This window comes from Caretta caretta, chromosome 1 (genome assembly GCF_965140235.1).
Source record: "Caretta caretta isolate rCarCar2 chromosome 1, rCarCar1.hap1, whole genome shotgun sequence".
In the NCBI taxonomy this organism is placed as follows: domain Eukaryota; kingdom Metazoa; phylum Chordata; order Testudines; family Cheloniidae; genus Caretta; species Caretta caretta.
Window position 1 is genome coordinate 243,180,976 of NC_134206.1, and position 27,117 is coordinate 243,208,092.

The 27,117-nt window shown below is 44.6% G+C and overlaps 2 protein-coding genes across 3 annotated transcripts in view; one reads left to right on the top strand and one right to left on the bottom strand.

Annotated features, from left to right (window-relative positions):
• Positions 1-27,117, bottom strand: part of WNT5B (Wnt family member 5B) — a 99,292-nt gene that overhangs the window by 23,329 nt on the left and 48,846 nt on the right. The gene's annotated exons all lie outside the window — the stretch shown is intronic.
• FBXL14 (F-box and leucine rich repeat protein 14) lies at positions 19,553-23,684 on the top strand. The gene has a single exon (XM_048828693.2). It carries the CDS (start codon positions 20,274-20,276, stop codon positions 21,474-21,476), a length of 1,203 nt encoding a protein of 400 aa, XP_048684650.1. The 5' UTR covers positions 19,553-20,273; the 3' UTR covers positions 21,477-23,684.

The window sequence follows — 27,117 nt, forward strand, 5'->3', positions numbered from 1 at the left end:
TATTCGTTATTAATTAAGGTTTCAAAGTAGCAGCTGTGTTAGTCTGTATTCACAAAAAGAAAAGGAGTACTTGTGGGAGCTTAGAGACTAACAAATTTATTTGAGCATAAGCTTTCGTGAGCTACAGCTCAAAAGTGAGCTGTAGCTCATGAAAGCTTATGCGCAAATAAATTTGTTAGTCTCTAAGCTCCCACAAGTACTCCTTTTCTTATTATTAATTAAATAATTGTTAATTGAGAAAAGTTTTAACAGAGCTGATGGTGACATATCACAGTGAAATATCCTGCAATTTGCCAGCAGGATCTCAATGAGTAGTAGCTGACAGCAAAGCAAAGCAAAGCAAAGCAGTGATCTCATTTTGAAGCATAGGAACATAGAAATTGCCATACTGGATCAGAGCACTGGTCCAGAGTCCAATATCCTGTCACCGACAGTGGACAGCACCAAATGTTTCAGAGAAAAGTGCAAGAAACCCTGCAACAGGATTCCAGGTGGATTCTGCTGCTAATGACTGTCATTGTAGTGTGGTAATCTCTGTGGAGTTAAAATGTGAATTGTGAAAGTGATTCCCTCTTCAGATCCCACAGATAACTTCTTTAGTGATTGTGTTTATGGCCTCAGCTAAAGTGCTAATAGCAGGTGAGATTTTGTTGAATAGCTCAGCCTAGGCAAGCAGCTCCCAAACTGTGGCCTGCAGAGAAGTTGGGTGGTGGTCTGTAAAGAGCTGTTAGGTCACATTGTGCTATTTGACTTCCTTACTGCCATCTGCTTCTAAAGATGTCCCTAGGGCCTTTACCGCAAACTTCCTTTAAGAATCTTGTGCTACATTTTTTAAACCTGCATTTCTAAAGCTGGCCCCTATATTAATATTTAGGTACTCGCAAAAGTGCCCTGATTTTCAGAGGGACCAAATATGGTTTGACCTAAATTTAGGCATCCTAGTTTGAACATTGTAGCCTTATTTCATTCAATATGATCTATCAAAGATCCATCACCACTTTCCTATTCTTGGTGCATTTGCATGAGGGATGTTGCATGATTGCAACTAGAAGAAGGGTGTCCATAAGAAAATCTGCTAAGATTTGATATACTAAAAGTTGAATCCTGACCCAGGTGACATTGAAATCAGACCTGACAAATCCGAAAAGCTACCTCTACAATCTTCTGATCCTTGCTTTTCACTTGCAGGGGGCGGGTCCCAGTGTGATACTTTATCAAGTGTTGTAAACAAAGCACTGAAAAAAGTTTTAAGTCTCTTTCTGCTGCAACTTGTGTGATTATCATTCCTGCTTCTTGTTCAGTTTCCTCCAGACTGGGCGGGACTGGACACACATTCCTCCCTTTGCAGTCAGAGCTCCTTTCAAGCTCCTGTTTATTCTCACAACTTGACTCTGGAGCAATTCCTATTTCTAATTGCTCACAATGTCCAACGCATCCAGGAACATTTACTGCTATCTAGATGGATCCTTCCTCCCAGTAGAGGCATGAGCCCACTTATTCATCAGGAGAAAAAAAAAAAAGATTCATGTAAGCAGAGCCTCAGGAAACCAAGAGGCAACAAGGGTTCCATTGCTGGGAAAAAGAGCCTCATCTGCTAGCCCAAAAGGGGAGCTCTGGGGTCCATTGTCTGGCAGTAGTACTTCATGTATCCATAAGGAGTGCTCTGAGCTCTGTGTCTGTAGAGAGGATTCCTAGGTTCTGTTAAGAGAGGCACCACAGGTGGCCCTAGAGCCATAGGCTCCAGCAGCCAGACTTATTTTTACTGCCATTTTAGCTAAGGACTCAAGTCTTGTTCCTGCCATCAATTCAGCTGAACGGATGTTAGAACCAGTGGAGCGGTTTTTTTTAAGTTTCCCAAGGCCAAAGTATCTCCACGAGCCAGAATTTTAAATCACCTTTTATTCCTCCACCTTATGTTGGGCTGTACTCTTCATCCAACGTTGCTGAAGTTGAAGTCTTCAGCTATTATTACTGAACTTCCAACTCCTTGGGCCTAAGTGGATTCTCCTTTATAAATCTTTCAAAAGCTAAGTTTGTTGTTTTGTGTTTTCTTTAATTATTATTAACTGAACAGCAACCAGAGCTGATTGCATTATTTCAGCTCCAGCTGGGGTTTTACCAAGGTATTATAAAAATCTGTTGAAAATATTCCCAGACACAGATCCTCCATGTCTGGCTGTCTTGTGGCGTTCTCTGCCTTGTTAAATTGCTTCTCCACACAACCTCTCCATTTCCAGAGAAAGGGGCTATTATTCTTGCCAGATTCCTCCAGCTCACACTGCTTCTTGTCTCCTTTGGTACTTGTGCACTGTAGTATTTTATCTTTTTAAGTGCTCATATGCTACCTTTTTCTGCATCTCAGAACTTGTCAGCCCCTCTGGCACATCCACATTTCCTTTCCTTGTTACCTTGCTGCTACTTTAACCTTCTGCTTTTCCATACTTCCTCTGGTCAGTGTTATTTAGTCTCACTGTCATTAAGGTCAGATACAGTCCAGAAAGTGCCAAGATATACCTGCCAGTCTCAGCAGACCCTGTGACAGCTGTCTCTGAGGTGCATAACCAGGGAAAGAGAATGGAGGGGAACAGTGAGAAAACATGTTTGTTAAAAGCAATCAAAAAAGGACCAGATAATAGGCTGGATCAGCCATGCTGAAGCCAGAGAAGTGGATGGTAATAAAGCAGTAATAAAAAAATCACTTAACACTTACACTGACTAACCTTCTTCCCAGACCTCAAAGCATTTAAAAAGGTGGATAAATCTTTTCCTACAAATGGGGAAACTGAGGCACAGAGCAGCTAACTTACTTGCCTAAGGTCACACAGCAAGTCAGGATTAAACTCAATAGCCTGTTCCTTCATTCCTTTGCCATTCACAGGAATAAGGATGGCAGGTGGCAGGCAAAGTAGCTTTAAAACACCTTTGCTCTTACCATGTTCCTGGTCCTGCTTGGGATCTGCCCATCCTCCTGCTTAAATTAAAGCAATTTCAGGGCTGCTGTAACTGTAACATTCTCCTAGAGCCGCCCACTACCTAAGAAAAGCGAAGCTCAGTAAATTCTGGCCATGCCCTCAATGTCAGGGGCTGGGAAGGGGAGACATCACAGCATCATTTTGGCAGCTGTACACCATCCTGGGAACCCCTTATATTCGAGGTATTTCCCAGAGAGTGAGGTTCCTGGTCACCTAATTCCCATCTCTGTGCTCAGTCTTCTAGACCACAGTTGTATGTTGGGTCCAGTAGAAGACCTGAATCAGAAATACTGGACGAGACACATGTGAGCTGGATGGGGCACATTTTGCCCACACTTCGGACTTTGTCTGGGAGAGCAGCATATCAACTTTAAACATGGACTCACAAGCTTCTTAGTTTCATCTACTTAAATGAGTAAATCATTTAAGATTGTAAATCAGTAACAAAATGTTTATGGACAGTCTAAAATGACTAAACATGATACATTTTAAAAGGCCAAATATTATCATCTGTTGGCTGTTTGGTGATTTGAGATAAGTTTGGTGTCCCAATCCAATTTCCACTCACAATAACCGCCACCTCAATTTGCACTAATTAACCCCTCTTCAGAGGGCTTCAGAACTCCCCTCTCACCCAACAGGAGATACCTCAAGTCAGGGTTGAAACGTAAGACAGGATAGGGTTGGGGAAGCATTCACTGCTGCTGCTGCCGCTACCCAGTGCTACATGTGTTCTGTGCACAAAAGAGTCCAGTCCTCAAGGCAATATAGCTGGTTCTTTCACAATTGCTAAATGCATTTGGAGCATTAAACATTTTAAAGGGAAAACACATTACATTAGAAATACAGCAACATGGAAAATATTTTCTTCCTTTACTTGCCTGCCAACACCTGAGTTCAAATAAATTGGTTAGTCTCTAAGGTGCTACAAGTACTCCTTTTCTTTTCACCTGCAACAGTTGATGATATCATCAGTCCCTCAAGCTGTGTAAGGAATGCAGCTCCCTGCTCTGCTAGAGGGCTAGTGATGGCCACAATATTTGCAAGAGAACACGGAAATGTAAACTCAGATTTTGGCATGAAAGCAAGTATAATAGTCCCCATTTAAGATAAGGCTAGGGCAAAGTTCTTAACAGTAGGAGCAACTGGGCAGTGAAATAGCTTCCCCAAGGTGATGCATCTTCTCTGCAGAGATTCAAGAACAGGTCAGACAAGAGGAACGTGCTGGATGACCTTCAAGTGGTGTTTTCTGACCCTGATCCTGTAAGGTGTTCAGCACTTTTAACTCCCACTGAAGTCAGTAGGTGCTGACGACATTGAACACTTCCCAGAATCTCACAGAACTGCACCTCATGTTTCTGTTCACATATCTCAACTGAGTTTTGTTCCATAATTTGTATTAACTCCATGAAATACCATAGTGTGTACAGTATACAAAGTACGGAGTTATGCTGTTGTTATATGGCTTCAAGCTCCTCATGAGCAAACAACCTACAGAAACATTTAGAAGCTCAAAACAAAGAGTTACTATCTGCAAGTGTTAGTCAGAGGGATCAGTTGTCTCCCATTTGTTTCTTTTACTAAACAACTACCAATAATTCCTGACACATGACTACAGCTACCAATAACCGTGAAAAATATTAAGCCAAAATCAGTTCTATTTCAATGTAATTTTTCTCTCACTGTCCTTTAAAATCTTTAGAAATGGTTAATAGAATATCATAGAATATCAAGGTTGGAAGGGACCTCAGGAGGTCATCTAGTACAACCCCCTGCTCAAAGCAGGACCAATCCCCAACTAAATCATCCCAGCCAGGGCTTTGTCAAGCCTGACCTTAAAAACTTCTAAGGAAGGAAGGAAGGAAGTTCCATAAACTCCCTGTAATAATAATAATAAATAATAATAATAGTTGCAAAACTTTACTAGCATTAAGAAGGTAATCCCCACAACACCTCTGTGAGGTATTATCACCCTCATCTTACAGATCAGAAAACTGAGGCACAGAAAGGTTGTGTGACCTGCCTAAGGTCATACAGAAAGCCTGTGGCAGACCTAGAAATAATTACCTTGATTCAGCAAAGCACTAAATCATGTACTTAAAGTTAAACATGTACTTAAACGTTTTGCTGAACTGTGGCTAAAATCAAGATCTCCTGTCTTCCATTTTCATCCTTTGGCCACACAATCATCCTTCCATTGCTTAGGCAATATTCCTGCTTTGACACAAAGCACTCAGCCCCATAAGTAATAAAGAAAATACACTGGAATTAAAGTTATAGTTATCTCATCTTACCTAGTTACATACATTTCCTGTAACTATTAGGCAGGCCATTTCCCAAGCAAAGAAAACCCTATTTGCACCACATACTTAATAAGGATTTTAGTATAAACAGAATTTATAGAAAATACCAAAGCACTATAAATAAGGTCTTGTCTTCATGAATTTTTTTTACCAGTGTAACTAATTAGTTTAGAAATCTATGTGGTTAAAATCAGTGCAATTTGTGTGAACACTCTTATTCGGTTTAAGACTGTTTTGTATTGATTTAGCTTACATTGGTAAGGAGACAACTTAAGCTAAATCCGTAAGAGACACTCTTAGGACAGGTCTGTACACAAACTTGCACTGAAATAACCAAATCAATTTTAATTCATACCATTACTTATTTCTGTGCAAGTCAGTGTTTGGACACTCTTATTTCAGAGCAATACTACCCTATTTAGAGCTTGCCAAACTGAAACAGGGCACTTTTATTCCATAGAGTGTTCATAAATAGATTTGCACCAAAATCACTCATAGTGTGAATTAAAACTGATAAAGTTACTTTGGTGCAAATTTATGTATAGACAAACCCTTAAATTGAAATAAGAGTGTCCACACAATTGGGTTGCACTGATTTAATTCAATCGATTTCTCAATTGATTTATTTAAATCAGTACAATTTTGTCATGTGACAAGACCTAACACTAAGGCGTGTGGGCATGGGTACAGAAACCTGAATTCACTCTCACAAAAAGGCACCTCTGCACACAAGTACCTGCTATTTCACATCTAAGGTTTTTGCAGTGGCAACTGATACACCCTTCTCCGAAGCTCAGGCACTAAACTTCTATTCTTCAAGACACAAAGGAAAGGAAAATTCAAAGCTAAGTTAAAAAAATTGCTAAAAATGTCAGTGCACTTCCCCCCATATTTCTTCCTTCTCAGTGTCTGGCAGATCCAGTTTGCTCAGTTTTCTAGTCAAATGAGGTTTTTTTTTTTAACTGCCAGAGCTGTAAATACACTCAGAAGCTCAACATCTAACTATCCTCTTTCTATTTCTCCCATCAGCATGAGGTGTAAACTGCCAGCTTTGCTGGTGTTGCAGGAACCATAATAGAATGCAGCTCACTCTCCCCACAGCTGTGTTGGATCTGCAGGGCTAAGAGGAATGAAAATTTGTTTTACATCAGCGAACTCAGATGAAGTTTTGGCAGAACTGGTCATCTAACCGTAGGGACACTTTAAGGATGCAGTTCTGCCCTTAATTCCGCACTGGGGCCAGACTCACAAAAGATCTCAGGCTCCTGTTTAGGCACCAAGATAAGTGGACAGATTTTCCAAACAGCTCTGCACATAGGGGTACTGAGCAATTTTTAAAATCAGATGATAACTGCTATAACAGGAATTTCTAGGTACAGAACCCTCTGGAAAATTTAGCCTAAGCGGATATCTAAGTGAGAACTGAACTGTTTGGAAAATCTGGCCTAGCCTGTGGATGCTGAGCACTTGAAAATCTGATCCATAGTGCCTACATTTTGCAGTCCATGAGTACTGACTTAAAATACATGCAATTCCTTCACTAGGTGCAATGATGTTAGAAAAGGATGTCTTGTTTAGATTTCTTTTATTGTGTTGGTCCAAAATTAATCTTGGTTATTTTCACACCTCAGATTTCACCACACTGTCATACTCATGCTTGTGGAAAAAAAGAAAGTGTTATTGAGTAATTCTTATTCACAATGAAATGGAAATGTGTGTGTTGGGTGTATAATGACGCTATCATTAGACTTCCTAGTTTGTGACACTCAAGTTACAGTTGTGCAGGCAGTCTCAGCTACTAGATACAAGGTGAGATCTTCAGCTCATGTAAATAATCATAGCTCCACTGAATATGCTGATTTACACCAGCTGAGGATCTGACCCTGTGTGTCTAGTGGTAAGAGCAGGGGCCTTTGAGCCAAGACCTGAGATTTTATTCCTAGCACGTCTGCTGATATGCTGTGGGATTTTGGGACACACTAGTTCATAGAGACTTTGATTCAGTTTCTCCATCTGCCAAATGGAGATATCTGTTTCAACAGTGGTGTTACAATAGTTTGTAAAATGTTTCAAGATCCTTCTATGAAAGACATTATACAAATGCAATCTATTATTATTATTAATTCCCCATTCAGAATTATGTCTAGGCAGAAAATTATCAAACACAAGGGATTAACTTGTGGGAGATAATTTTTTCCACAAACTTAATAAAACTGTTTATTATGACCTTTAACTTAGAGGAAAAGCAAATACCCCCACAAAAATTTAGTGGGTAACAACTCAAATATGGATTAATAATTTAAAAAAAATCAAATCTTGGAAGGCAGTTATTTCATAACGTCATCCAAAAGGTCACTGACAATATTGAAGATTTCTTCCATGATTATCTTGTACATTTCTGTTCTTCTTGGTTAATGAAATATTAAATATGATAGATGGAAAGGGACAGGGGAAGTTCTGTGGGTGGAATGACTATTAATCTGGAATGCAAACTGGCTTTGTTGACCAAATAAAGATTAATGTTCTTCCATCGGAATAAATGGTTCTCCCATGAAAATAAAGTAGGTTTGAGGCAGGAGATAAGTGGGGGGAGAGGTCATTTGTTGGCAGGGGCAGGGAGAGATGCTTATTGTTGTGCAGGAGGGTTGCGTTTCATAATGTGTGTGTATGTTCATGTGGTTTGTGTGCCAGTGTACTTCAGAACAAGCCTGTATCTGTGTCAGTGGATGAGTTTGTGCTTTGGATTGTATGCTGGAGAATTCAAGAATTCCTATGTAGGATATATGCTCTTACATTACTACAACTAGTGGAGATTTTTCTTTCTTTAAGTTGCAGCCTGTTTTTTAGAATGGAAAGTCTTTTAGTCTCTCTCTGATGCTACCTGTGTGTGGTTCAGCTGGCAAGCATGGTACTTTTGTTTGCACCCACAGATTCCTTACATGGGAAGCAAAGTACCTATTGGTTAGCGCGGAGACTGGCAGTCAAGAGTCCTAAGTTCTATTCCCAATGGCATTGTCTTGCTCTTTGACCTTGGACAAATCAGTTAGTTTCTCTGTGCCTCATTTCCCCCATAACACTATCTAGCTTTCTAAACACTTTTACGTCCTTGGGGACTAGCACTGTATAAGTACACAGCACTGACATGGTTATTTATTATTACATGGAAATATTTGAGAACTGTGGCTGCGTGTGTTCGAGACCATCTTCTAGGGGAAGCAAATGTGGGATGTGATTGAGAATATATTTGTGTGTTGCTCATAATAATCATGATATATTTTCACTTATGTGGTGCTCCTTGCAGGCAGCTCTCTGGACGTTTAGCAAAATGTAACTAAAACCACATAGTGTTAAACATAAAGAGAGAGAGAGAGAGAGTGTTTCATGCAAAGGTTAAACAAAAAAATCTGTTTAATATCACTTTGGGGATTAGAGAAGTTAGGGTAAAACAAATATCCAGAACAAAGTCTGAGCGGTTGCTTCCAGGAAAGCATGTGTATGCATGTGCGCCTGCACATCTGCATATTCAATATGTCTTGCTGGGAAACCCAGGGGAAAACAGGAAGCTGGGCATTTTCAGTGCGGGGATTAGATGGCAACATGTGACCCAATCTAAGTAAAATACAGTTTGGTTGCCAACTGACTTGCGAAGATGCCATTGCTCTCTAGTCTCCATTGAAACAGAGCGGGGGCTTGGCCCTGTGGTTAAAACACCAGATGGGGGACTAGGAGATCTGTGCTATAGGCCTTGCCCTGCCAGAGACTAAGCGTGTGACTTTTGGAAAGTCACTTACAGCCAGATCTTCCAAGATATTTAAGATCCTAACTCATATTCATTGCAGTAGTAGTTCGCTGCCTCAATACCTGTGAGGATCTGGGCATTAGGCTAAAATGTTCAAAAATATCCAGTGATTTCAAGTGCCCCTATTTTTGGGTGTCCAGCTGGAGACAACTCGGGCCTGATTTTCAGAGGTGCTGGATACCCAAAAACTCCATATGAAGTCAACCTGCATGTGCTCAACAATTCTTAAAATCAGGCCCCTAAATTCTCTGTGCCTCTCTTTCACCATAAGTAAATGAGGATAATACTAAGCTGATTTGCCAGGGGTACTGTGAGGCTTGAAGCACTAATGGTTGTAAAGAGCTTTGAAATGCTCAAATGAAAGGTGCTAGAAACATGTAAAGCATTATTATTAGTCTCACGTTCCCATAGTCATTCCACAAATATATTCACAAGTTTCAGTGTGTCTAAAGAGTGTGATTGTGTTTTCTACATCAGGGTATTAAGGAATAATCTTAGTAGTAGTAGAGAAGATTCACTACTTCCAGGAAGACCAGGATGAACATACACTGGGGTGTGCTGGCAATAGGGGTTGAACACCACTGCTAACAAGGCTAGGAGGAAATGGAAGAGCTCACGGGTGAAAGATTGGAAAGAAATCTGCTTTTTCACACAAATCAGTCATTTTGCAGACAAAGAAACTGAACTGAAACAAATATTTCTAATCTGCCCTTCCCTTCACACACACATTTTGGGAGTTGGGAGTGGCGGGGATTGAAGGAAGCTGTGCTCTCATTTTACATGAAAATGGCTTGTCCTATGGAAAAACATGATCTAACATAAAATGAATGTACTGTAAATAGAAGAGTATTTTGCATTTAGAAATCAAATGGGAAATGATTTGAAGTACTCTTAAAGAACAAGTTTCAGAGTAGCAGCTGTGTTAGTCTGTATTCGCAAAAAGAAAAGGAGTACTTGTGGCACCTTAGAGACTAAGAAATTTATTTGAGCATAAGCTTTCGTTAGTTACAGCTCCTTCATCGGATGCATTCAGTGGAAAATACAGTGGGGCTCCCCACTGTATTTTCCATTGAATGCATCCAATGAAGTGAGCTGTAGCTCACGAAAGCTTATGCTCAAATAAATTTCTTAGTCTCTAAGGTGCCACAAGTACTCCTTTTCTTAAAGAACACAAATTTGGTGCAATATCCATTTACATAGCCACCTCCCCCCCATACACCTACATCTTCAAACAGCATGTCTAAGACTTCTGATGTACAAAGATAAGCAGCATGTTTCAGGATATTCTACGGCTCAAATCCAAGCACCAAGATGGCTCCAGATACCACAGAATGGAAGCATCGGGAATACAGTTTCTGAATGGCACTTATCTCTGTTGCAGGGCCTCTCAGGAAATGCAGTGATGAATTTCTGACAGCCTAGCAGATTTGACACCAGGAGCCTCTGGACTAACTATTGCTTTTATGAACAAGGTGTCAAACCACGCTTCCCCTAGCAAATGCTAATATAAACCCCATGGTCAGTTTAAGACAGCATTTTGTATATTTTACTTGGGAGTTTGTATTTGCTCTTCCTTCACATTGGGCTTGAATTGTGACTGATTTTCACAGTAAGTTCCTAGAGTTGTACAGCCCTATTTTTCAGCTTTCCTCTGAGACATGGTTTGAAGCCAATATTTATTGGACAGGAGACATAACTTCATGAAATTCCAGTGAACTGCCAATTTTAGAATGTGATTTACTATTGGGAAATGTACTGATGGCTCTATTCCAGAGAGGGAGTAGTTAATAGTTAAAATTAACAACTGCATGTAGTCCAGGGACAGGAAAATACCACACATTAAAATCCCTAGAGTTAAATGTAATCCTTCCATGGGCCAGCCTCACCCTTGCTAATGCAGGGATGTGTGAATTACTTCTTCCTGTACCAGTGTAGTCCCATGTGCACCAGGAAGGATTCACCTGAGGAAGGACGGACATTGGTATTAGTACATGCACTCCCTTGAATTCTGCCAGAGGGGAGCAACTTTAAATTCTACTGATAGCTGGACCACCCATGCCCCCAACCCAGCTGGTACTGTCCAATATTGGGGCTGCTCTGGCTGCAGGCAAGTCCTCTGGCAGAGGGGAAGTGGAGGACACTTTGCTTTGCCACAGTCCCCTCCTCCGAGGGCTTGCCACTACTGGTGACCAGGGGCTTGGCTAGGCATTTGCACTTGCATGGACTAAATCTACTAGAGTTACTTCAGAGATGGGTTTGGCCCTTTACTGTAACATTCTGAACTAGGTGGAGGTGGCAGCCCATCCAAGGAGGGACAGATTGTATAATCATGTAACGCTCTGTTCGATGTGTGTTATGCGTCCCCTCTAGTGACTGGTCCACAGAAGATATAAATCTGCTACTCTTTTAGCTCAAGTAGCAGAAGCTTATGCTTTAGCAATGGAGGTCTTGGATTCAATCCTCCTTGCTGAACCATAAAGTTGATTACTACATGAGCATTCTGTTTACTCTTCAAGACATTGCCATTAATACTTATTATGTCAGCCATTTCCCCCCATCTTTATCCCTTTTTGGTACCAAGAATGAAAGAAAGATACAGCCACAACCCTACTGTGGCTTCTACTACAATGAATTATCAGTGTTGCAGTTTGGGATTTCATACTCCACTTTAATACCCTCCCTCTAATATTAACATATTAAGCCTCATAAGACCCCTTTTACACATGGAGAAAATAACACACAGGAAGTGAAGTGCCTTGCGTATGACCATGGCCCAAGTCTCCTAGATCCCAGTCCCTTGCTCTAACCACTAGACCATCCTGTCACACAGTAGCAGACAAGCAGTGCATCCCCTGTGTACCATGGCATTTAATTGTAATTTCCTGGATCATATATTTTTGTTCATCACACAGTCCTGTCTGTTGATTTATATGTGGGGCTTGATCCCTGTGTATTACTGCAGCATTAGTCACATACCAACATGGTGGCAATGTAACTCCTGGCTCTCAGTCCTGTGCCTCCTGGAAGTATTGTGATGTTTTTTTTCAAGGTCACTTATTAACAACAAACCTTGTCCCCCACTACCTTCAAAAAAGGCCCAAATTTAAACCTGCTCTTTGCACTGAGATAGCAGGTCTGAATTTTGCACCAAGCCTTATTGTACATCCACAGTGCCCGTATGTTGAATGATGCTATCAACACTGAAACAGGTCAATAAATGGCAAACCAAGATTGCTTAATTCAGACAGATTTGAGAAAATGTAATATAGACTATTAATTTTTAGCCCCTTAACATATCATAACTGTATTATCTGTATTACACACACACACTCTGTATGTTTTCTTTCATGAAGTCTTCAATGTGATCTGATATTTACAATAAAAGTCTGCAAGAGAAGAGGAACATGATGTTTTAATCGCAAAAAACATTGTCTGATTATATATTTTTATTATAATAGCTGGCCAGGAAAAGGATCAAGTGGAATGATGCACAATGCAGATTCCAAAAGTAATCCACCCATCTGACAGACCCTGCTCTGATATATATGCAGTACATATTCACCCTGGTTGCATTCATGGGCACAGATCTCTATTAATCCTGGAGACCTCTGCCATGGAATTATTTATTACAGTACAGAGGTATTTTACAGAATCATTTGTGCTGAACATTTCAGAGATGAAAGAAAAGGAAACCCCATCTTACCCAGCTGCAGCTCCTCTGCCACCTTACTAACTGTAGGAAAATTCGTCAGTGCACATGGGTGTTGGAACTAAGGGTACTGGGGGTGCTGCCAGAACCCCTGGCTTGAAGTGGTTTCCATCATATACAGGGTTTACAGTTTGTTTTAATGGCTCTCAGCACCCCTGTCAGTATGGATGGGGTCAACTTAGCCTATGAAACGGAAGAGTAGCAAATGGTCTCCAAGAGACACCCTCCAGAAAATATCAGTGCCATGAAACGTTGGCACCTTCTCTTTGCTAGTTCATGTCAGGACTTGGTGACTAGAACAACGTTGGCTGTAACTGTCACAGTGCTACAGGAGCATCGTGGCCTGGTCTACGTGGGAAAATTACCCCAAAAATTCATTTTAAAACTAGTTTAACTAAATGAACTTTAAAACCACTTGCAGCCATAGCATAGACTAGACTCCAGATGGAAACTGCTGAAGAAGGTTCTGAAACTGGTTTGCTAAAGACAGCTTAGGCCACCTGGAGTGCGGTCTATGCTACATTTCCAGCCAGCTTTAAATTTGGCTTATCTGGTTTTTCAAGCCAATTAAAATTGAGGGAAATTTCTTCAGTGTACACTAGGCCTTGCAGAAATGTCCCACACTTAGAAAACAAATATCCAAGGGGGAGAAATCTCAAGAGACAGAAAAGTGAAAGTCAACATCAACTAATCACAGAAACTCAGCTCAACTCCTACATGTGTGTGTGTGCGCATGCACATAGGCGGTGGGTGAACCCCTGCTTTGGGGAGGCAAATCCATCGGCTCCGCCCCACTGTCCAAGGCCCTGCCCCCACATACGCCAGAGCCCCCAAACCCCGCTGTAAAAGGAGAAGCCTTGATTCTGAGGGGCCCCTGCGACCAGAGGAGCCCTGGTCCACCCCAGCCATATCGGGCTGAGCTGCTGCCTCCCCTCCCCCGCAGTGCGGGACTGGAGTGGGCTGAGCCACCAGCCTCCCCCAGTACCAGGCTGGCCCCAGTGCTGGGCCGGGCCGAGCTGCCAGCCTCCCCCAGTGCCGGGCCGAGCTGCTGGCCCCCCCATGCCTGCCAGGCCAAGCTGCCAGCCCCCCTGCCAGAGTCAGGTCAGGCCAAGCTGCCGTCCCCCTAACGCCAGCTCCTCCTGCCCCTAAAGGCTCTGCTCCCCCGCCGAGCTGCCGGCCCCAGCGCCCGACTGAGCCTGCTCAGTCCACCGGTCGCTGGCTCTCCGCGTCCCTCCTCACTCCTCCGTCCTGAGGAGGAGGGACATGGCGAGCAGTGGGGACGGAAGGGGGTGTGGAGTGGAGAAGGCAGTGGGGGTCTCGGGGAAGGGCCGGGGCCACTGCGGCCTGGGTGTCTGGCGGCAGGTTGGTGCCAGGGACAGGAAAGGCAAGGCCTTCCCTGGCCTATTATACCTGCTGCAAGTGTGTGTGTGTGTGTGAGAGAGAGAGAGAGAGAGAGAGCGCCTCCTGCAGGTTTCTCTGCTATTTTGGGGAAAGCTGCTAGCCCCTTTGAATCGGCATGCTGCCGAGCACAGTAGTTGGGGCTGGGTGACTGAAGGGAAGAAGGAAGGAGAAATAGAATGTTAGAAGAGAAGCAAGGAAGATGGAAACATCCTCATTACACGGAGATGGGTCAGAGGGAATGTAGCTTATCAGGAATTTAGTTTAGGGGCTCGATTAGGGTCAGCTAGGCGGGGTGGGGAATACATTGCTTTAGGACAGGAGTAGGCAACCTATGGCATGTGTGCCGAAGGCGGCACGCGAGCTGATTTTCAGTGGCACTCTCACTGCCTGGGTCTTGGCCACCGGTCCGGGGGCCTCTGCATTTTAATTTAATTTTAAATGAAGCTTCTTAACATTTTAAAAACCTTATTTACTTTACATACAACAATAGTTTAGTTATACATTATACACTTATAGAAAGAGACCCTCTAAAAATGTTAAAATGTATTACTGTCACGTGAAACTTTAAATTAGAGTGAACAAATGAAGACTCAGCACACCGCTTCTGAAAGGTTGCCGATCCCTGCTTTTGGAGCTGGATTAGAGTTCAATCAGCGTGATAGAGAGCAAAAGGAAGAAAAGGGTCAGAAGAACATTATTTTTTTAATAGCTGCCAATAGTTTAATAGGTGCCTCACTCCCTTGGAATCACAGCAGCCACCACCCACTGGCAAGAGAGCTAGTATCAACTGGTTTCAGAGTAGCAGCTGTGTTAGTCTGTATTCGCAAAAAGGAGGACTTGTGGCACCTTAGAGATTAACACATTTATTTGAGCATAAGCTTTCATGAGCTACAGCTCACTTCATCGGATGCATTCAGTGGAAAATATCAACTGCGAAATTTCTGTTGCTAAATTCAGGATGGATTTTTCCATATCCCTGGTTGGAGCTCTATCACTTGGAGTGAAGCAGGGAAAGAGCACAGGGATATGTACTAGGACACATTTCCACACATCAGTAAGGGGTCAAAGAGCTCCTCTGGGCACGATCAGCCCAACCTGGCGTACCTGTGAGGCCTGTCAAATCTGGAGAGGGAAGTCTCCTTAGAAAGGAGAATCCAAGCCCGGCACAGAATGGCACTCAGAGGGAAGCAGAACCAGAGCTCCCTAGCCCCACAGAATAGGGGCTGCTTACCCACTAAGCTGCTGAAAAGCGTCTGCCACCTGGGCCCTCTGAAGATGTAGAGGGACCTTCTTCCCTTTGTTTTCCCTTTTGTTTGTGGGGTGCCCAGCCTGGGTCCTATTGGACACAAGGGAGTGAGGGGCCCAGACCCCATTCACAGACACTACTGACCTCTTATCTTTTGGGGAACCGCTGGGGGAGCCGCATTATTTTGTTTTGTGGGCTGCCGCATTATTTGATTCGCTCTTACCTTTTTTTGGACTGTTTAATGCCTAGTAAAGGGTTGCTTTCCTCTCCCCCAAAACTTTGATCAGAGAATCACACTCTGCACCTTAAACTGGCTCTACAGAGACACCTGAAGCTAGAGAAGGATGTCTGTGATGAGAGGCACCCACTTTCGTCCCCACAGGTGAAAGTACAACCTATGACAGGACCTTTATTCACTATCTTTACTATATGCTTCATTTGAACCATGCCTGAAGGAGAGAGAGAATATTGTACTATGAATTAAGAGGCAAGGGAAACAAATAGGGACAGGCTAAGACAAGAACTGCAGAAAAGTCCATGGATATCATGACCACACATGTGATATAAGTTACGGAATACATGACAGTGCAGTTTTATCAGCATGAATAACTCACAAGTGCTGAAGCCACAATCCAGTTATGCAAATCACCCTGAACAACCTACCAATAAAAACTGTCCAGCCTGCACCAAATACCAGTGTAATTTAAGGGGGCTGGAGGGGGGAATGAAACATTTATCTGTCAAGTCCTTTCAAAAAGAGATAGTAGCTGTTTGGAGTTGTTCAAGGGTTTGGAATGCTAAAAATAGTTCCAGGAGATAGATCAGCAGTCTGAGTGCCTATGAGGTTTTTGATAAATGCAGTTTATCAAGAGATGGTGCTAGCCATCTATGTGATAAAAACATTTGTACCACATGAGGTCAGGATAAACATGGCATGAATGTCTTTATTTCTGCAACTATGGGTTAAACAGAGGAAACCATGTGATAAATTGCATTTATTGTGCATTTTGACCATTCCACTTGCATGCAGATATTTTAAAACTCTGAGTGGTTCGAAAGAGCCATCCTTTAGATAAAATAATAACCTACTATAAAAATGTTTTCTTTTCCCCTCTACCATGGTGGATCAGGGATTCAATTTTACAACCAGTCCAAGGACCAGAATTAGTCAATTTTAGACCGGTGAGAGATTTAAAAGCTTTGATACTCTGTGGACAACCAGGATTTAAAGATTCTTGTTGCATGCCATGGGAGAAAGAGATTTCAGGCTCTCCAAGAATATGCATCATCTGTTTGTAGCCTTTGCTAGTCACAGATGGCCTATATTAAAATCATGACACCCCAATACCAGATAGAAATACTGTTTTAAGTAATTTTTTAGGCCTTAAATGGTCATTTTTTCTACCACTCTAATTTGTAAGGTAGAGGAATTGAAAAATAGTAATTAAAATACATAAAAACATTTATAGGACAGTTTTTTCTGGAACAAGTGTGGCATATATGGAATACACTATAGTATAAAGGTATAAAAGTTATATGGGCATTTGTTCAGGATGACACTTGTAGCTTTGCCAATTTTATGAGTAACACAACTATCCCAACATTCTGTAATGTTACCATCCCATGTTCCGTATCTCTCATCTTTTGCCCAATGTGCATAGAGCTCAATCCTGCAGACATCTCATACAAGTTGTTTCTCTGACTTTAATAAAACAATTCTTATAAATAAGGGTTGCATGATTGGGCCCATATAGTTTATATACCATGATATGCACTTGGAAAGGTTAATGTGTCAGCACTTCTATTACAATCCATTTTCATTTGCTGTCATCTTTATGTAAAATCTCTCTTTTTGGCTGAGGTTTTCTATGATTGGTCTAAACAGAAAAGTAGATTTTATTTATTTAGAGTAAAATCTATTCACATAGGATATTTTATAATTAGGGAGAGGGTAGAAAATAGTCTTTCCTGTGTAAAATAGATAAAATCTAAGGACCTGATCCTGCTGACGGATCCACACAGGAAATCGCCGTAAGGAGCCCAGTTGACTTCAGTGGGGCTGCACATTCACGTTAGGGTCCCCCCAGGATGAGCAGATTGCAGAATGAGAGCCTAAGATTTTTTCCCCCACCTAATAACCACAAAAATGGGTTGAATTTTACAAGTTTAGATCCCAAACACGCAGTAAGATCTGCTATAATAGACCCCACATGGCCATTCAGAAACTCACTCAAGTTAATATAGGAAATCATGTAAGTGGATAAGAATGCAGGATCAGGGCCCATATATTTCCTGGTGGCTATTCATCACAAATAACTAGTTTCCTGGCAAACATGCAGCAAGAATCCAAACAAACATTATATGCATGATTTTAAAAAATGGCTTAGCACATGTGCAGTACAAAATGTTCTCTGAATTTAGAGTTAACATGCTATCAATGAACTACAGAATAATGTATAATTTATACTATCAACAGGAGTATGGGTGTTTTGCAGCTATTTCATTGTGGAGATTCACAGTTATTTAAGATTCAAGCCTGGAACTGCACAAATCAAGAGAGATATTAGCCTTATAATCTCCCCTTTTACCTAAAAACAAAAAGACCGGAGGGAAACAGAAATAAAACTATAATGCTCAATTTATGGCTGTAAACACTTAAGTCAGGAAATGCATCAGTGATGGTTCTCATAGTAATCTTAACTCATGACTGCAACTTGTCTATGCTAGGTGAAATAACCATTGGTGAAATGGTTTTCACCAAGTATCTCCCCAGAATCAGTACTGAGAACAGTTTAAATTCCTTTTCTACACCGGACACGGACAAAATAATTAAAACTAGTGCTATCAGTTCAGCCAGGCTCATGGGAGCTGTAGTATAATCTAGGCTCCAGTAACCAGATCAGTTTTGTTAGTGTTTTAGTTAAATGTGCTAAAAAGTAAGTTACCAAAACAGTGTTAAAAATGAGTCCTAAGGCTTCCCCAGGTTCACCTGACCCAGTGGGAATTTTGTTGTACTTTTCCAATAGAAAAAGGCAATACTGTTTTCTGAAACTGTTTTGAAAAGTTTTATCTGGCCTATACTAGCACTTAAGCTGCTTTTAACATGAGTGCAGCTGCACCCCCGTTAACATGTACAATGTTTACTAATGCACAAAAGGCTGTTAAGACCAGGCAAATACAAGTCTCAAGCACTCTGTACTTGAAATGCCTTTTAATGACCTGTGCCTGGTCTACATTAGCACTTACACCACTTTCAATATTTGTTCACATGCCCCATTGCTGAAAACAATTTTCTGTCCTGGTTTCACTTCCTAGTGTGGAGCCAATGGACTAGCCCAGCCTTGCTGTTTAATGTCACCTTGATACACAATTAACCAAATCTCTCAGCTCACAGACTCCTAGGGAGCTTCATGGGAAATTAGGCCTAGACAAGGGTGAAAAAGGGTTGTTTTTTTTTAAAGACCACGTTAGCTAGCACCTCCCCTAACAACTCTAGGGCAGACAGGGCAGGCTGTACTTCAGCACGTGCTTGCTGGTCGAGTTGAAACCCAGAGCCCCAGGCCTATGAAGACACAAGCTGCCCTGCCTACACCAGGGCTTTAGTTCCCCCAAATCGAGACAAAGCCAGGGCGGCCGGGGCCCTTACGGCTGAGCTGAAGTTCCCCAGACATATGGCTACGGTGTTTCCTGGCTTGGGGGGGGGGGGTGGGAAGCTGTGACCTTAACCTGCCGGCAGCGATGAGCGGCAGCGGGGATGGGGGGGGGGGTGATATGCCGCCCTGCAGCGCGAGGGACGGAGGGGGCTCTCCGGGGGCTCTGGAGACACTTGCGGAGGGCAGGGAGCGGTGCTGAGGCCGGGGCAGCGCACGGCTCGGTGGGTGACCGTGTCCAGGCCCCTCGTCCGGCTGCTGCTGGGCCGGGCGGGAGCGGGGACTCGGGCTGCGGCCCGCTGGCGGCGGGGGGATGGTTCCTTCGGGAGAGGAAGAGGCGCCAGGTCGAGGCTGGCTGTGGGGGAAGGGAATTCCCGGCCGGGAGCTCCCGGGGAGGGGGGCAGCGCGGCGGTGGCGGCGCGGCAGGGGTTAATCCGCGAGCGCAGAGAATGGGCCGCGCTGTTTCCAGGGTGACGGCTCGGAGTGTTCCGGATCGTACCATTGCGCTGGGGGAGGAGAAGGCTTCAGCCGTCGCCAGACCCAGCCCAGCGCCGCCTCCTTCTCTTCCCCCTCCCCCCGGCCGGAGCGCGGCGCCTGGGCCCAGCGGCGAGCGCAGCGCGGAGGAGCGAAGCAGGCGGATCCCGTCGGCGGCAGCGCGGAGCCTGGGCCCAGAGCGGCGGGGTCGGGATCGGCGGCGCGGCCCCTTCTCCCCCCGCGCGGGGCAGCGGGCTGCGGGCGGCCCCGGGCTGCGGGGCTGGGAAGGCGGCTCGGAGACAAAGGAGGCGGCGGGGCTCGGAGCCGGCACCAGGGACCGAGAGGCGCCTCCGGGAGCCCCCGCCCGGGGCAGGCGGCACAATGCGGCACGGGGCGGCCCGCCCGCACCGGCTGCAGCAGCGCGGGGGCCGCAGCGCGGCCCGCCCGGGGCGGGGATAGAGGCGGCGGCCGGAGCCCCAGAGCCGGGCCGGGCCCCTTCCGCGAGCAGCGTCCCCCCGGCCTGTCACACGGGGCGGCGATGTGAGGGCCCCGGAGCCGGCAGCAGCCACAGCCGAGCAGCGGGGACCCAGCGGAAGCGGCGGCCGGCCGGGCCCGGAGGAGCCGAGCAGCGGGGATCCGGCGGGCGCGGCGGCCGGCCGGGCCCGGAGGAGCCGAGCAGCGGGGATCCGGCGGGCGCGGCGGCCGGGCCTGGCTGTGCGATGGAGACGCACATCTCCTGCCTGTTCCCGGAGCTGCTGGCCATGATCTTCGGGTACCTGGAGGTGCGGGACAAGGGCCGCGCGGCGCAGGTGTGCACGGCCTGGCGGGACGCCGCCTACCACCGCTCCGTGTGGCGGGGCGTGGAGGCCAAGCTGCACCTGCGCCGCGCCAACCCCTCGCTCTTCCCCAGCCTGGCGGCGCGGGGCATCCGGCGGGTGCAGATCCTGTCTCTGCGGCGCAGCCTGAGCTACGTGATCCAGGGCATGGCGGAGATCGAGAGCCTCAACCTGAGCGGCTGCTACAACCTCACCGACAACGGGCTGGGCCATGCCTTCGTGGCGGAGATCGGCTCGCTGCGGGCGCTCAACCTGAGCCTGTGCAAACAGATCACCGACAGCAGCCTGGGCCGCATCGCCCAGTACCTCAAGGGCCTCGAGGTGCTGGAGCTGGGCGGTTGCAGCAACATCACCAACACCGGCCTCCTACTCATCGCCTGGGGTTTGCAGCGCCTCAAGAGCCTCAACCTGCGCTCCTGCCGCCACCTCTCTGACGTGGGCATTGGGCACCTGGCGGGCATGACCCGCAGTGCAGCTGAGGGCTGTCTGGGCCTGGAGCAGCTCACGCTGCAGGACTGCCAGAAGCTCAGCGACCTCTCACTAAAGCACCTGGCTCGAGGCCTGGGACGCCTCCGCCAGCTCAACCTCAGCTTTTGTGGGGGCATTTCTGATGCGGGGCTGCTCCACCTGTCCCACATGAGCAGCCTGCGCAGCCTCAACCTGCGCTCGTGTGACAACATCAGCGACACAGGCATCATGCATCTGGCCATGGGCAGCCTGCGCCTTTCGGGCCTCGATGTTTCCTTCTGTGACAAGGTGGGGGACCAGAGCCTAGCCTATATCGCACAGGGCCTGGATGGGCTGCGTTCCCTCTCCCTCTGCTCCTGCCACATCAGCGATGAAGGCATCAACCGTATGGTGCGCCAGATGCACGGGCTCCGCACGCTCAACATTGGCCAGTGTGTCCGTATCACTGACAAGGGCCTGGAGCTCATTGCGGAGCACCTCAGCCAGCTCACAGGCATTGATCTCTATGGCTGCACCCGCATCACTAAGCGGGGCTTGGAGCGCATCACGCAGCTGCCCTGTCTCAAGGTGCTTAACCTGGGACTTTGGCAAATGACTGAGAGCGAGAAGGTGAGGTGAGAGGAGGGGGCACCTGGAGACCTCCATCCTCTCTGGAGGGACTCACTGACTAACTGCTGCGGGGGGGGCGCACACACAGACCCATGCTACCTGCCTACTCCAGCACTGGAAGGAGGCAGGGATAGAGAGAGCCCACCCCATCCCTTCCATGCCACCTACCCACCTCTGCACTGGCTGGGGCAGGAGAGGGAAGAGAGAGAACCCTCATTTCTTCCATGTCATCCCCAGCCTTCCATTGGGAATACATTACCCCTTTCCTCATCCTTCTCTGCATTGGGGATAGAGGCTTGCAATTTTATGCACTGGGGCTGGAGATACCCCTCCCCACTCCAATTCTGATTCTAACCCCTCATGCACTAGGGATTGATGAAGAAAGCCCCCTATTCTTATTCACCTCCAGTCCTGCTCAGTTTTGGGAATAGGGACCTTCTCTAATGGGGGTGGGAATGGAAATGGGAAACCCACCTTCCCCCCCCCCCCCCCCCAAAAAAAAAAAAGCTTATTAGCTGCATGTTCCATATCCACTGACCCCAGTCCTTCTGCGCTGGGTACAAACAAAGACACCCCCTTGTCAAACCATTCCAATTCTTTTTTCCCCCATCCCAACTGGGGATTGTGACAGAAATAGCCTTTCCCAGATATACATATTCCATTTATTTCCAGTCCCACCCCCTCTTCACTTCTACCCCATTTTGCCCTGTGGTTGGATACAATCTCCCACCACACCAGTTCTCCAGTGCATTGAATATAGAGAGAGCTACACTGGTCCCCTCCCCTCCCGAGTTGAGTACAGGGACATGATTCCTTTGCACCCTGCACTGTGGTTGGAGAGAGTGCCTAGACCCTCCACTCTTTTCCCCATCTCTCTGCACTGGGGATGAAGATAGACTCCTAATACTTCTCCCTCCTCCTCATACTGGGGATGAAGACACCATTTTCCCCATACCCCATTCCCAACAGAGAAGGAGACAGATCCCAGTCTCTTCAAATGTCCCACCTGCATTGGAGGGATGGAGTCACCTTAGTCATTCATCCTCCCTTTCATTTTTCTCTCTCTTCCTCCCTGCCTTCTCTTTCTTAGAAGTGGGGATAAAGACATATCCAGCCATACATTCATTTCCCCTTTGGATTGGGGGCGGAGGGGATGACCAGCTCCTATCTGCCCAAGGGACTTAAGGAAGAATCTCCAGCTTCATTTTTGCTTTCATTTGAGATACTGTGACGTGGTTTTATTTTGAAATGCATACAAAAAATTATTACTACAAAACAGCCTCTTACCACCACCACCACCCTCCCCTTGCTTACATCCTTTTTCTCATCCTTTCTTTCTTCAGTATTCATTTTCTTCCATGGTTTTATTTTTAAAGACATTTGAAGTTGCTGTTCTTGTGGATTAAGTACGTTTTTTTTCTGCTGAATATATTCTATATATATAAATATATATATAATGTCTGGCTACCTCGTTTTAATTTGTTACTTTTTTCTCTAAAGCCCTGGAATTCTTACAAGAAAGAGATTTTGAGACTGAAACATTTTTGTGCCTAGACTGGAAAGATGCCCCTTGGGTTTGTAACTTTTTTTTTTTTTTTTTTTAAAAAGCTTTCCCTAATTTGCCCCACCTTCACATTCTGACTGTGCCTCTCCCTCCCTCTCCATTGGGGCTTGGGGATCCAGCTGTGCTTCTGCATTTTTATTCCTCTAGCACAAACATGTGTAACATGTGAGAATCCATACTGAGGATTGGGGTATTGAAATGTGTGAAATGCAAGTTCAGTTTCTTAAAATATATATATATATATATATATATATATATATATGCAAATATTCCCCTCTCCCTCCCAAATCACCTACAAAAAAAGGCACTGTTGTGTGAGGCTTCCTGTTTGTAAGTGGGGAGAGGAGCAGAACAGGCCTGCAGGGCCTGAGGCTGCGATGTGAAGGGGAGGAGACTGAAATTCATCTGTCTTATCTCTGTTCTGTCAGTAAAATGGAGCTGGTTCTTTAGATTTTTTTAATTATTATTTTAAAGAGGAAGAATAATTGATGAATTTTTAAAGAAACAAATGTTGGCCTTTTTTCTTTACTTATTTTTTTTAATTCAAAATCTCAAATCCTCAACAATAACAGGCCAGACCATGGTGTTAAAGCAAACCCAGAGACCCCTATGGATTAATTGTACTGTTTGTGAATTTGTATAAAAAAAACAAAGATCCTCTTAAAACATTTTATATTCTTACAGTAAAAGGTTAAACTGATATTTATATAATAAAAGAGGAAATATGAAGTATGTTTTTGAAAAAAAGCTGTATCTGTGTTGTTTTTGTTTTTTTAAAGGTAGGTATCTTGTCTACTGGTCGCAAGAAACGTGGTGTGCTTATTGAGGGTTTCGCCTGTGCTCTTGACTTAGTGAGTGACTTGGTCTGAGTAAAAGGAAATGGGGAGTCTGGTCAATCCTGTGCAGGATGTTGAGTAATGTAATAATTAGAAATGTACAAGAGAGCGTTGCTTCCTTTTGGAAAGGCCAATAGTGTATATGAGAACAGCTGACTTTCTCAGATAAACTGAGTGAAAGTAGAGATTAATGTTGGGGTACCAGTTCATTTTGGGGTTGGGCAAACTGCAACTGATAAAATTTGTTATGAAGGGACATAGGGGTAAAGTGATGTGTAGTAGATCAAACTTGACACTTTAGGGGGGAAAACGTTTTTAAAAAACTTAAGACACATGGCAATGTTCCTGTTTCATTTAAAAGTCCATGAAAACTGGTTTTTTGCTCTTTCCCCACACCCCAAAAATTTTCCTGCAATATTAACAACACAAAATTGCTGTCTTTTGCTAGTGCATGAGAACTTGGAAGTGAATAACTAGAAAACTGACTATACTGTTTCACTTTTTCATTGTACACTCTGAGATAAAAGTAAAGAGGAAATGGGAAAAATTGGATTTTTAACATTGTTCTAATAATCTTAAGATGTCCTTTTATACCATCGAAATCTTTCTTTTTAACGTATGACTTCTAACCTGACAGGGTCCCTTTTAGACTTCTATGATGTGAGGTTTGTATTGTTGTTCAAGATAGGGGCTTAAGCTGTTTATTGGGCATGAAACAAAGCTTTTCTCCCCTCTAAGTACTGCAGCAGGGCTTTCTCTCTCTTTCTCCCCCCCCCCCCTTTTATTTTAAAGAAGGGTTGGGGTTAGAGAGAATGTGAAATGATGGAAGGAGCAAAGCCATTGTTCAGGAAAGTTAAAAGAGGAGCTGTCCTTGCTTGCTTGCTTGCTTGTTCAGTCATGCATACTGAATCTCGCCATGTGAGGGTCCCTATGGAAAGGAGGAGGGTGATTCTTCCCCTCTTTTTAACATTCCTCTCCAGGCCTGGCTGTATTTAAGCTGCTTTCCTCCATGCAGAGGAGGGGCAGTGGGGGATGGTCTGGAGTTCCTGTACATTTGCATTTTAAGTACTTCTAGTGCTGTAGCAGGCTACTTTGTTTCATCCAAACTATTCTATCCTAGCCAGCTTCCCTCAAGTTACACCCAGGTAGATGAGCTCTCCACAATATAGCCCTAGCAAAGAGGTTATGGCTGTCTCCAGTTGTAATCTTTCTGGCTTGTATATTTTGATGTATTTTTGACTGAAACTAGAGCATTCATAATTCCTTCTTTCATGCTGCAGAAACCCACCCACACACTTTAAAAAAAATCCCACTTCCTGCTAGGACGGCGGAGTTTCACTGGGTTCTCCTCTGCACCCCAGGGAGGAGGGCCAGCACCTAGATGGCTGCAGGATTATTTTTGTAAAACTACCAAGCTTTCTGTTGGGAGTGCATCACAAAAGCTGCATTGTTCCCTTTGGGGAAAGCCATCACAATTGGATCTAATTGAGCCTGACACTATATCCATCTTCCTTTACTTGGAGAGAGGTATTGGATCTTTTTCTTCCCTTTTAAAGAAAAATTACAATACTTTCTTGACTGAAAACAGGATGTGTGAACCCCAGTAAACAATAGGAATTCCAGACCAGGTTCAAGTTACCAGTAGATATTTAATATTTGATATAGCTAGCCATGGTCCTTGCAAGGGATAGTAAATTGTACCTCTCGCTAGGTCACAGGCTTACCAGATTCTAACAAAAATATAGACAGCAAGCTGTAGTATATAGATGCTTTGTTCGCCCCATTCAATCACGTTAACGTGGATAACTGAACTAAGGCAGACCTCAAAATTGCATATGCATGCATCTTGTCTGTGGTCCTGAAGTCCTTCTAAAGTCAGGAACAGGACGGCTCTGAGGCTAAAACGTTGTTTATAACTTCATCTCAGAAACAAGCTAGGTGGACCAACATATTATTTAAATAGAACCCAAAATCTTTAGGAAATTGTGCTAAAACCAGAGCCTCCCTGAAGTCCTGTAGTATTAGGAACAGCAGACATTGTTCCCTCTTGAAATGGGCTAGTCTCAGAAATGACAATGCTCTCTTGGTCATAAACATAAGTCTTACTATTGGGAGTGGTCTGAGCTGGAGCAATATGTCTGTTTATTTGTAAGGAGATGGTTTCTAAAAAAGAGATGATGCTAGTAAAGGGGCAGAGGAGACTAACCAATGACTAATTACTCTCCTCAATATATAATTCCCTAGTGTAACAGAGGAAATAATATTTTCGCCCTCCAGTCACTTCTGAACTGAGAGATGGGTCAGTGCAAAGTTCTTATCAAACATGACTCATTTGGAAGCGGAGGTAGAGAATAGTAAAAATGTTGTTTTGAAGTGAACTGGAAGGAGGAGAGGAAGGTGATCAGGAACAGTCAGCATGGATTCAACAAGGGCAAGTCATGCCTGACCAACCTGATTGCCTTCTGTGATGAGATAACTGGCTCTGTGGATATGGGGAAAGCAGTGGATGTGATATATCTTGACTTTAGCAAAGCTTTTGATATCACAGTATACTTGCCAACAAGTTAAAAAAGCATGGATTGGATGAATGGACTATAAGGTAGATAGAAAGCTGGCTAGATTATCAATGGGTAGTGATCAACGGCTCGATGTCTAGTTGGCAGCCGGTATCAAGCGGAGGTGCCCCAGGGGTCGGTCCTGGGGCTGGTTTTGTTTAACATCTTTATTAATTATCTGGATGATGGGATGGATTGCACCCTCAGCAAGTTTGCAGATGACACTAAGCTGGGGGGGAGAGGTAGATATGCTGGAGAGTAGGGATAGGGTTCAGAGTGACCTAGACAAATTGGAGGATTGGACCAAAAGAAATCTGATGAGGTTCAACATGGACAAGTGCAGAGTCCTGCACTTAGGATGGAAGAATCCCATGCACCGCTACAGGCTGGGGACCGACTGGCTAAACGGCAGTTCTGCAGAAAAGGACCTAGGGATTACAGTGGATGAGAAGCTGGATATGAGTCAGCACTGTGCCCTTGTTGCCAAGAAGGCTAATGGCATATTGGGGTGCATTAGTAGGAGTATTGCCAGCAGATCAAGGGAAGTGATTATTCTCCTCTATTCGGCACTGGTGAGTCCACATCTGGAGTATTGTGTCCAGTTTTGGGGCCCCCACTACAGAAGGGATGTGGACAAATTGGAGAGAGTCCTGCTGAGGGCAAAGAAAATGATCTGGGGCTGGGGCACATGACTT

What these genes read in the sequence shown, in the direction of transcription:
- FBXL14 (XM_048828693.2), top strand. Translation starts at nt 20,274, where the DNA reads ATGGAGACGCACATCTCCTGCCTGTTCCCGGAGCTGCTGGCCATGATC.